The sequence below is a fragment of the Pseudophryne corroboree genome, chromosome 2 (assembly GCF_028390025.1).
Source record: "Pseudophryne corroboree isolate aPseCor3 chromosome 2, aPseCor3.hap2, whole genome shotgun sequence".
Lineage (NCBI taxonomy): Eukaryota > Metazoa > Chordata > Amphibia > Anura > Myobatrachidae > Pseudophryne > Pseudophryne corroboree.
Window position 1 is genome coordinate 917,037,596 of NC_086445.1, and position 12,422 is coordinate 917,050,017.

The 12,422-nt window shown below is 47.2% G+C and overlaps 1 protein-coding gene and 1 pseudogene across 2 annotated transcripts in view; one reads left to right on the forward strand and one right to left on the reverse strand.

Annotated features, from left to right (window-relative positions):
* The first annotated feature begins 614 nt into the window (after positions 1-614).
* TEKT1 (tektin 1) overlaps positions 615-12,422 on the forward strand; it is a 105,425-nt gene continuing 93,617 nt past the window's right edge. The window contains exon 1 of one of the 2 annotated variants that reach the window (XM_063956133.1): positions 615-636. Coding sequence is in view for 1 of the 2 variants with exons in the window: in XM_063956132.1 (XP_063812202.1) it covers positions 1,127-1,240 (114 nt within the window). In the remaining variant the exon portion in view is untranslated. Of the gene's footprint in view, positions 637-1,119; positions 1,241-12,422 lie in introns of those variants that run through there. The other variant, XM_063956132.1, reaches the window with a different exon arrangement.
* LOC135052008 (5S ribosomal RNA) lies at positions 11,525-11,643 on the reverse strand (annotated as a pseudogene).

The following is a 12,422-nucleotide window of genomic DNA, read 5'->3' on the forward strand; positions in this document are numbered from 1 at the left end:
GCCCCCTTGTACGCAAAGTAGATAGACACAGACACGAGGCTCATTAATAAACAACAAGTCGGACAAAGACTGAACGTTCTCATTGGACCAGCAGTGGGCTACAGCGGCTCGTCCTGGTGGTTGGTCAGCAGGCTACAAGAAACGGGGCGGGCGGACACTGGTTGGTTGCCGCAAGTGGTAGGGCGATTTTCTGATTGGCAAGTATCAGATAAGGCGAGCGGCTGACAGGGGCTGTGTGTGACTGATGGTGTCTCACCTCCAGCGTGTCACCTCATTGACGTGATCCGATGGTAGATGCTAGAATCAAGTGGGCTAAGGGACCTTTTCCGTAAGGGGGAGGAGTTACGACGCAAGGGGGAGGAGCTAGGCCAGCGGGATAGTTCCTCTACTATCCACGCCACCAACTATTACCTTTAGTAATTAGGTGGTGAGCGAAGCGAGCCACCGTGCCCGAAGCGTGGCGAGCGAACTTTTCGGGTACCCTGTTCGCCCGTAGCTCCTCCCCCTGGTGACGTAGCTCCTCCCCTCAATACGTCACAAGGTCCCTTCAGCCCCTCCGATATAGAACCAACCGTGATCCGATGCCTGCTGCCGCTGTGCTAATTATGTGATCAGGAAATCAGGGCAGGCTATTACGTAAATCGCCCATATTTATCTGTGGGGTTTTTTTATTCTGTATTATTACACGCGTTATATACGTGGCCATACTTGTGTACTACATTAGGTGATGGAGTCAGAACCCGTAGTAGTGCAGCAGACATGATATTATAGATACATACTGATTTCCTTTGTGATACTGCGTTTCTCCAGCATAGCCCACAGCGCGGCCCACACCCCTCCGGCACAAGGAGAACAATAGTTATTATCAGGCTGAAACGAGCATTGTATGGGTATAGATAAATAAAACCAATTCTAGAAGACGTCAGCCATTTATTGCTTGTTTATATTACTAATCAGCAGGGGCACCAGGCAGGGGGCTCCTGATAGGAAATAATAGGGTTCCACAGACACCTCACAGCGCCATACACCAGCCCTGCGCTGACATGAAGGAGGAGAGGGAGGAACTTATCCTGTGGATTTAAAGGGCCAGCCCCTGGTGTCATGGAGACGCATCATTACAGTAGCCATGGTGACCAGCTTGTTTGGATGGCTGGGAGATGAGGCTGAGCAGCTGAAAGAGTACTCCTCTACCACCGGGCGCTGCCAGGCTGAGATCCTCCACATACATCCATTGAAGCAGGTATAGGCCTTTCACCTCTACCCTTTTATAAATCACCACAGAAAATAGGGCAGGCACTGACCTGAATACTGTAGGTCCTTTAATGGAGGGGGGGGGGTATTGAAGGACTGTAGTGCTCTATTCTAATAGCACAATATAAATAGGCTAACTTCAGCCTCATCACAAAATACAAAACCACTGTTTGTTTGCATGTTTGTTTTTTGCTCGGTAAGGCACTGCAGAAATTTGTGGTGTCTTATACATAAAATGTAATAATAATACTAATACTACTAATAATAATAATAATAAATTCAACTATTTATCTAGAAACAGGAAGGGGAACAAGCGCCAATGGTGTAGTATTTTCTGGTAAAAGTACACTCTCAACATGCTAATAAAGATACTGTGTACCAGATTGTGACTTGTATCAAGCCCATCAAATCACCACCTTGTGTTCTCCATAAATACCAAGATCTGCCAACTGACCTCTGGCTTTACAAAGTGAGACAGTCAGTCACCAACTGTTGATTGGTGACTATTTCACTTTGTAAAGCCAGAGGTCAGTTGGCAGATCTTGGTATTTATGAAGAACACAAGGTGGTGATTTGATGGGCTTGATACAAGTCACAATCTGGTACACAGTATCTTTATTAGCATGTTGAGAGTGTACTTTTACCAGAAAATACTACACCATAGGCGCTTGTTCCTCTTCCTGTTTCTAGATTTTCTCTGGCCATTTACCTAGTGGCATCTCAAGGGACTGAGCAGCCCCTTATAGAAGAGGAGTGTGTAGGAGCAGTGGTGAAATTCCCCTACTGTACATTGGGGGTGATTCAGACCTGATCGCTGGGCTGCTAACTTTGCTGTCCTGCGTTCAGATGGTCGCTGCCCCCATGGGGAGTGTAAATTCACGTGCAAGTGTGTGATCCCATGTGTTTGCACAGCTGCAAAAATCCACTGTGTGCAGTCTCTGCGCAGCCCAGGACTTACTCCTGCAGTGCGATGAGAACAGGCTGATCGGGGCCGGAACTGACGTCAGACACCCTCCCTGAAAATGCTAGGTCCCGCCTGCGTTTCCGCTGACACTCCCAGTAAATGGTCAGTTACCACCCACAATCGGCCTCTTCCTGTCAATCACCTTGCGAACGCCTGTGTGATCGGATTTTTCGTACCATCCTGTCGCTGACCGGCGATGCCCTTTGTTGTTGTCCGACACGTGCGCGCATTGCGGTGCATACGCATGCGCAGTTAGGACCTGATCATCCGCTGTGCGAAAACGCACAGCAGCGATCAGGAATGAATCAAGCCCACTGAGATTTCTGCTGATTGTAACATATCGATTCTTGGAAATATTGAACAAGGAGAAGCGCACTGGTCTAAAATTTGTGGACAATGAAGCTATTTATCTGCAGGTATTATTGGACCTAATTCAGACCTGATCGCAAGCAGGCGTGTTTTGTGCACTGCTGCGACCAGGTAGTCGCCGGCGCCGCCTACAGGGGGAGGGGGTAATCGCTGTGCAGGGGTGCGAATGCATGTACAGAGAGCAAAAGTTTGTGCAGTCTCTGCACAGCTCAGGACTTACTCAGCCGCTGCGACAATCCGGCCTGGAGCTGACGTCAGGAACCCTCCCTTAAACGGCTGGACATGCCTGCGTTCTCCTTGACACACCTTAAAAACGGTCAGTTGACACCCACAAACGGCCTCTTCGTGTCAATCTTCTTGCGATCGCCGGTGCGATCGCTTTATTCGTTAAATCCATCACTATCCGGTGATCCCCGTCACTGGTGGCCGAAGCGCCTGCGCATTGCGGAGCATACGCATGCGCAGTTCAGACCTGATTGCACCGCTGCAAAAAAGCGAGCTTGCGATCGGGTTTGAATGACCCCCATTGTGCATTACTGCTGTGACTGACTTTGCAGGGTACAACACACAAAAGCAGAACTAATAACCATATGATTATTCCAGATATTGGGGGTCATTCCGAGTTGTTCGCTCGTTGCCGATTTTCGCTATGCTGCGATTTGTTGCAAAATGCGCATGCGCAAGGCACGCAGGGCGCATGCGCTTAGTTATTTAACTAAAAACTTAGTAGATTTGCTGTGGATCCTGCGGCGCTTTTCAGTCGCTCTGCTGATCGGTGAGTGATTGACAGGAAAGGGGTGTTTCTGGGTGGTAACTGAGCGTTGTCCGGGAGTGTGCTAAAAAACGCAGGCGTGTCAGGGAAAAACGCGGGAGTGTCTGGAGAAACGGGGAAGTGGCTGGCCGAACGCAGGGCGTGTTTGTGACGTCAAACCAGGAACTAAACAGACTGAGCTGATCGCATTCAAGGAGTAGGTCTGGAGCTACTCAGAAACTGCAGGGAATTATTTAGTAGCAGTTCTGCTAATCTTTCGTTCGCTATTCTGCTAAACTAAGATACACTCCCTGAGGGCGGCGGCCTAGCGTGTGCAATGCTGCTAAAAGCAGCTAGCGAGCAAACAACTTGGAATGAGGGCCATTGTACTGTGTAGCACTATTGAATCTTCACTATGCATTTTGTAACTATTGTGATTCCAATATTTTTTGCACTTAAAGTTCTAAATGTTTGTTTTGTATTCTATAAAGGGGTGTGGATCATTAGGCTTACAAGCAAAAGGCCCACAGTCAATAGGTTTTTTTTTTTTTTTTTTTAATCAAGTAAATTTTTTATTGAAATTTTTTTCATTTGGTTACATAAGTGTGGTAAAAGAGAGAAAAGCAGTAAAGAAAAGAAAAGGAAGAAGGCAACAGTTCAAAACATACAATTTACAATACAATGCATTGTGCTGATCAGTAGGTATTACATTGATTTACATTGTAAATTAAAACATAAGGCTTGTGGTGCTTGAAATGAGAGGGTTGTGCTCGGAGCGCTCGGTCCGGTCATTAAGACATTGTCGTCGCTACTTGCTTAGTATACGTGAGTAAAGGGGAGGTCACAATTACAAGTATAGGGTTGTGTGTGTCCACAGTCTCTGCCTATCACCGGGCTACGTCAATTCCGCACTCGGCCGCACCAAAGCCCATCTATCCCACTTACGGTGAAACTTGGACACAGAGTTGCGGGATAAGTACATTAGCCTTTCATGCCCTATGACCAAGGTTACCAGGGCTCTCCACTCCGATACTCTGGGAGGGGTCTCTGCAAACCAGGAGCGTGCAATGATGACCTTGGCAAGCGTGATCAGACACAGGACATACTGATATGTGAGCAATGAATGGGTTTCTTCCAGGCCACCCCGAAGAGGCAGGTTCTGGGATTAATTTGGGGAAGAGATGGGTCAGTAGTTAATATGTCAGACCAAACCCAAGTCCAAAATTCATAGACTTTCGGACAATTCCATAACAGATGCCAAAAACCAGCATCTGCCATCCGACATTTGGGGCATAAAGTGTCAGGTCTTAAACCAGCTCGTTGGAGAAGTAGAGGGGTTCGATAAACCCTGTGTAGGATAAAGAGATGCACCTGTTGATATCTAATGCAAGGAGTGGTAGACCTGGCGGAGCCCAGTATTTGTAGCCATTGTTCGTCTGACAGGGGGCCTATATCATCTTCCCAGCTCAGCCTAAGCGGATCTAAAGAGGCAGGTAGGGTTCTATTGTTTAGTGAGGCATATATTGTTGAAATTTTACCTGTGGAGGGTAAGCGTTGCAGCATAAGTTTAACTGGAGAAGGGGAGATGGAAGGGGCCGTTTTGAACTGGGTCTGTATGGCGTGTCTTAGTTGGAAGTATCTAAATAGGGCTGTGTTTGGGAGCTCGAATTCAGCCTGCAGTTGCGCAAATGATTTAAGATAACCATCCACATATAATTGCCCTAGGGAGGTCACCCCACTTTTTATCCAAATATTGTCTGTTGACAGCTTCTGAAGTTCCATATACGAACTATTAAACCATAAGGGTGAATCTGTTTCTAGGTCGGCCCAGTCATAGAGGTTGTGTACTTGTTTCCAGACCAACAGAGCCTGTCGCAGGATAGGAGGAAGACCCGTCACTGACATTCCCGAAAGCAAGAAAAGGAAGGGGGTGAAGGGGGGTCCAACCCAGTCTGTCAAATATCCCTGTAGGGTCGAGCCACCCACTCCTGTGATCCAGCCGGAGAGGTGCACCAGCTGTGCTGCCAGATAATACAGCCTGAGATTAGGCAGGCTCGCCCCCCCAGTGAGTTTGGTCCTACAAAGTTTTTTTATAGCTATCCTCGCCGGTTTATGACCCCAGATAAAGGAAGATATGAGACTGTCAATGTTAGCAAATATTTTTTTAGGGAGGTAGATGGGGGAGTGTTGCAGGACATATAGGTACTTAGGCTGGATGGACATCTTAAAGAGATTGATGCGTCCCAATACTGTCAGTGGTAGTGCCTTCCATGTGTGGATCTTACTTTTAAAAAGGGCTGTGATAGGGTCTATGTTCCACTTGGCATATTCTGATGCTGGCCCCGTGACCCAAACACCCAAGTATTTAAATTTCAGAGTCCATTGCAGTGAGTGTGACGTGCATATCCCCTCCGGGATATGTCCTGAAATGGGAAAAATAAAGGATTTGTCCCAGTTTATACATAAGCCAGAGTATTCCCCAAATTCATTAATTGTGTGAAGCATAGCCCGGAGTGAGGCATCTGGGTCCCTAAGGAACAGCAACATATCGTCGGCATACAGTGAAATCTTATCCACCGTGGAGCCGGCTGCCAGTCCCTGAATATTCGGGTTGTCCCTTATCATACAAGCCAGTGGTTCTATAGCCAATGCAAACAGGGCCGGGGACAACGGGCAACCCTGTCGTGTGCCCCTGGCCAAAGAGAATGAGGATGAGGTATACCCATTAACAGAGACACGGGCTGCTGGAGAGGAGTACAGTAATCGAACCCACCCGATGAACACAGGGCCCAGGCCAAACCCGTGTAATACCTGCCAAAGGTAGGACCACTCAACCGAGTCGAAGGCCTTGGCGGCGTCGAGAGACACCACCACTGCCCCCGAACCCAGCAAGCCATCCCCCTGCAGGTGATAGAACAGCTTCCGTAGGTTTTGCATAGTGGACCTTCCCGGCATGAAGCCCGTCTGGTCCTGATGTATAATAGACCCGATGACCGCGTTCAGACGGATGGCAAGCATCTTTGCAAGAATTTTAACATCTGTGGACAGTAGTGAAATAGGGCGGTAGGAATCGGGAGCCTTGGGATCCTTCCCCGGTTTGGGCAGCACTATAATAGTGGCTTCAGACATGGATGGGGGAAGTTCACCAATTTCAAACAAGGTATTAAATAAATCTAATAAGTAAGGACTGAAGTGGGAGTTAAATTTTTTATATATCTCCACTGGGAGGCCATCCCCACCAGGTGCCTTGGAAGAAGGGAGTGACGACACAGCGCACTCCACCTCCTCCAGGGTGAAAGGAGCCTCAAGTGCTTCAAGCGCCTCCCGCGATAAATTGGGCAAATTCACCCGCGAGAGGTAGGAGTGCAGTTGCTCGTCGGTGTGGGAGACTCCTGACGAGTATTTTTTGGAATAAAAATGTTTAAATACCCCTGCTATGTCTTTCCCCGAGTAGCAGAGACTGCCATCCCCATCGGCAATACACTGAACAGTGCGAGAATGGGTTTCATCCCTGGCCAGGAAAGCCAGGCAACTGCCCCCCAGCTCTGCCTGAAAGTACTGCCTGTGACTGGAGAACAGCAGCCTACGCTTGGATTTATCAAAGAGGTAATCGGCCCACTCTCCCTGTGCGTGCAGCCACGCCTCCCGATCTGACCGGGAATGTGATTCTATGTATACAGATTCCAAATCACGGCAGGCCTGTTCGAGTCTCGCTTCCTCCCTCCTGTTAAACGACTTGATGCCGGCTATTCTTTTAATAAAGGTACCTCTAATATATGCTTTGTATGCATCATGTCGGACAGTGGGGGAGGAGTCTGGGGGGTTGCAATCAAGGAAGACTTTCCAGTCCGAGAGAAGGTCGGAGCCCTCTCCCATTAAATTCAACCAAAATGGGTGCAGTTTCCACTGACTGCTGCCCCTATCGTGCGTCATAGACAGCTTTAGTAAAACCGGTGAGTGGTCCGATATACCCCTGGACAAATATGTTAGTTCAGAAATTCTAGGCGATAATGTCGGGGAAATAAGGCACAGGTCTATCCGTGACAGTGTGTTATGGGTAGCGGAGTGACAGGAATAGTGCGCTATAGTAGGGTTTCGCACTCTCCAGATATCCATCCAGCCAAGCTCAGCAACAATTCTTGCAAAAGGGGTCGGGGCAGGGGGGAGGGAGGTGGAGTCGCGAGACTCCCGCCAGCGGTCTATAGACAAGTCCATGACGTTGTTGAAGTCACCCACACTAATAACCGGTGTGTCAGGGGATTGGGCTATAAAGTCAGCTGCCTTACGTAGAACTTCACTGTTATAGGGGGGGGGGAATGTATATAGCCATGATATGATACAGTGCATGATGTATGACAGCACGTAAAAACACATAACGACCCTGAGGGTCAATGCTGCTATGCTCCAGGTGAAAGTTTACCGATTTTTTAACCAATATCGATACCCCTCTGGCGCTGGAGGAGAACGTGGAGTGGTAGGCCCACCCAACCCATGGTCTTTTAATGGCCATGACTTTACTACCATACAGATGAGTCTCAGAGAGGCATGCTATGTCAACTCTGTACTTTTGAAGTTGTTTCAGGACAAGTGAGCGTTTAATTTTATCATTTAAACCACGGACATTCCATCCCATCAGTCTAATCGTGTCCCTCCCTGTGGCGTCTGTATTAGATCCCATATCGTAGAGCGCTGTGAATGGGCACAAGGAGATAAGTCGTGGGAGACGGAAGGAGTATAGTGTGTGAGGTAGGGTACCCAGTGAATCGTATCATAATAAAACCATACTCCCTAACTTGGAAAACCCGATTAGGACTGAAAGGCCGAGGCCGAGCATACTCCAAATGTGACATCTGAAATACCATACATTTCCATAGCGTTAGAGCACCATGATCAGTTGCAGAAAGAAAAAAAAGGGAGGAAAGAATAAAGAAAAGGAAAGTAACAACAACAATAAAACATCCCATCCCGCACCCACCCTGTATGACCAATAAGCAACCTAGTGTCATACCTATACCCTAACAAAACTAAATTAAACTAGCTGGGTACAGAACAAACCAGCTGGGAGAACAGAACTGTGGGACTAGATCCCTAAGCTATCTACAGCAGGGAACTCCCGCACATAGAGCTTAGCAGGTGTAGTGGCCCGATGCTAAAAAAAGGAAAAACCCCAGAGAAGTAAGTGACATGCATCAGCCCATAGGGGTAGAGACAATAGAAACCATACGGTTTACGCTATAATAGTTACCCACGCCAACTACATATGACCAATACGAGTTCATTCAGGAGCTGGAGGTCTGTGTTCCAGCCAGGATTCCACATCTTTCGGGTTTGAGAAAAAGTGCGTGGCGTCGTTGTATATAACCCTCAGAGGAGCCGGAAACAACATCGAGTATTGGATATTCCGATCCCGGAGTTTGCGTTTGACAAGAGAGAATTGGGCACGGGATTTCTGGACTTCAATGGCAAAGTCTGGGAAAATTGAGATCGTGTGGTTGTCGAACATCAGCGGGCCCTGGAGACGAGCCAGACGAAGTATAGTGTCTCTGTCTTTAAAGTGAAGAAGACGAGCAATGAACGTTCGAGCAGGAGCGCCTGGTGGAGGAGGACGAGACGGAAGACGATGTGCTCGTTCTACCGCAAATTGTGGGCTGAAGGCTTCACGTGTAAACATCTTAATCAGCCAGTCTTCAAAGAATTTCTCCGGGGCTGTTCCCTCTGCCCTCTCAGGTAGCCCAACCAGGCGGACATTGTTCCGGCGGAGTCTGCCTTCTATATCGGATAGCTTAGCGTGAGCCGATGATAGTTGTGTAGAAAGATCGTCCATCTTAGTTTTAAGTGGATAGGTGGTGTCCTCCAGGTCCGAAATGCGGTGCTCAGTCTCACTCACTCTTTCACGAATCTTTTGGAGATCCTGACGGAGTAGAGAAACATCTATCTGGACACGTTCAATTTTATCAGAGACTCGTTGCTCTGAGGCAGCAATAGCCTGTATTATTTGCTGCGTGGAGTGCGTCGAGTCGTTTAAGGCTGGGTCCTCGCCTTCAGAGCGCGGAGATTGAGGGTTACGAGCCGCGTTGGAAGTGGATTGGGAAGAGGAGGATTCCCTCGCATATTTTTGTAATTTCGCGGCTGCACCTGTCTTCCCCATTGTAATGTCCAGTATATTGCACAGGAGGCTTGTAGAGTAGGATTACAAGTGTGGAGGAATATGGAGATTGAGCCGTAGCAGCGCACTCCCAAGTGGCCCAGACACAGGATCAATGTGATGATCACAGCTTTCACGTGTGGCGGGTAGGGGGGTCAGGGAGGTCGGTGTTTTATATAGAGATGTCAGCACGTTGTATTTAGGCAGAGATATAGAGGCGTAAGCGTGTGCAAATTGGGGTGTAGTGCCCTGTATTACTCCCAGCATGCGCACCATCCAGGCAAGGAATTAGTGCAGGAATGGGCAGGTAGATATATGCATAGAAATGTGGATGTCGGAATGGTATATCCTATCTAGCTTCCAGAGGGGAGTATTGTCCAGGTAGGAGAATATTGCAGGGAGCACTGCAGGGAAGGTGTACCTGCCGCGAGCCACAGGAGCTGATGATCTGCCGCTTAGCCTGTAGTGTTCTCCTGCGGTGGCTTGTGGAGTGCAGGCCGCGCCGTGTCTCCCTGCAGCGGTGAAGAAGGCCTCTCTCCAAGGTGCAGCACGTGGGACGCAGCCCGGAGTCAGCGTCGGCCCCGGAGAGCGCCGACCCGGAAGCGCCGTGGATTCCCTGTGTCAGGAGAGCGAATAGCGGAGGGACAGCCGTAGGACGTCCAGGCACAGTGGCGGCAAACAGGAGGTACGCGGCCGGGGAGCGGAGGGCAGAGTGTCAGGCAGGTGTCTCGCCCCACGCTGGCAAGATGGCCGCCGCAAGCAGCTCTGAGACAGCACCCGCAGTATCCTCCGTCAAACGGCTGTTATATTGGTCCGAGGGGACCGGCAGGTAGTTCCAGCGATGCACCAGCAGTTAGGGCTGAAGTAGAGTCACTTTTTATGTAGATAGCATCGGGCTAAAACGGATTAATGTAGGAGTTTGTGCGGGAGCTTAAAAGCTATGCTCCTACTCCATGCTGTGCCAAGCCACGCCCCCCCGCTGTGGACTTCTTAGTCCAGTCAATAGGTTTACCCCACGAGGTCGACATGCAAATGGTCGACAGGGTCATTAGGTTGACATGAGAAAGGTAGACAGAAGAAAAATCAACAGGGTCAAAAGGCCGACACATGGAAAGGTCGACATGATAAAAGTTTGACACAGAAAAGGTCAATACAACATTTTAAAGTTTTCTTTGTGTCGTCTTCGCCATCACAGCACAGGGAACCTCAGTTAGTGCTCCGCTACCGCCGCGCTCGGCACAGGCTACTATTCCCAATCGTAGTCCACATGGATGGTAAAGTATGAAAAAGTTTAAAAAAAAACAGTCGACCATTTACATTTTACATGTCGACCTAATGACCATGTAGACCTTTTGACCATGTTGGCCTAATGCATGTTGACCATTTGGCGTCAACCTCTTTATTGTCTATCTAGACACTGTAGATCTGTAGACTGGATACCCTATAAAGGTATCGAAGTTACAAAGAAAAAGAGAGACTCTGTGTTGGGGCACGCTTGAAAAATAAAACTTAACTTTTAATTAGAATCTAAGTAAAATTATGGTACACAGATAAACACACATATATATATTTATGACACTATGGGAGAAGGCCATAGAGTTGTTATAGCTTTTCTCCACTTGTGTTCTTTGTTAAGAGAAATGATTCTCACTCAAGAGATAATTAGGAGTAAACAATCTCAATTGTTAAGACTATTAAAGGTGACAGTGACACCTGGGGTGAAAATATTTGAAATTACATTTCAGCATAACAGGGTAGTAAATTTGTTAGCCTGTGGTACATAGGCATTAGATATAGTAAAATTTGACTAAGACTTTAGTCCATATGTTAATGCCTATTATGGTGATGTGTCCTGGTAGAGGTTAATCTGCTATTTTAAATTTATGACGACCAAGTGCAGTGAATGAGAAAACAATAATTTTTAGGGTATAAAGAATAATCAGAAAAAAATTAATTGAATAAGAAGAGAGGAATATAGGTAAGAAATCGGTATAGGTCAAAGGTTGCTCCAACACCTCTGCTTTTCACATGAATACAGAGGTATTTATTACTACACCTGATATTCCCTAGCAGTCTCCCATCTAGGTACTGATCAGGCTGTTCACTGCTTAGCTTCCAAGATCAGGCGAGGTTGGGCGTAGCCAGTGAAATATGGCAGTAATATCACATAGATTGTGAGTGCAATGGTGTATGGCTATTGACATATACTAGAAGGAGTACTTCTGCTGTCCATTATTGTGCACAGTCTCTCTGTTGCTTTTGCATTGCAGAGTAGTTGTATACTGGCATCAGGATGAGAAGGTACTGAAAAAAATAGAATCTAGGAAACATATAGGTTCAGAGCCCGTCTTCTGCTGTCCAATGTCATATATAAATCTTATATAGAGGACATTGGATGAGAGAGGTGTGTTGTCTGGGCCTACTGAATATAAGTGTGAAATTACACAGATATCTTAAGTCCTAACAACAGGAATTTAAGAAAAAGAAGGAAGAATTTATCGCTGATTCGCGGTGGCTTTAGGGTGCAGTGAAGATGAATCGAGATCAGATATTAAAGATATCCCATAAGCATACGTAATAAATATAATTTAAATTTCACTGCTTGAAAATATGAAAATGAAAAATGGAAAGTATTTTAGGAGCGTTTAGACATTTGACATTATAAAAATTATTAATAAATAGCAGATTAAACAAATCTTAAACAATTAAATGACAAAAAAAATTTTGTCATAGAAATATACGATACCAGGAGGTGAGTGGGCTGAGCCGTGCACTGCTCAGCACCACTAAACACAGACGGCCGTTTCACCGGAGGTGGCTTGTTCACTGTGAACAAGCCACCTCCGGTGAAACGGCCGTCTGTGTTTAGTGGTGCTGAGCAGTGCACGGCTCAGCCCACTCACCTCCTGGTATCGTATATTTCTATGACAAAAACTTTTTTT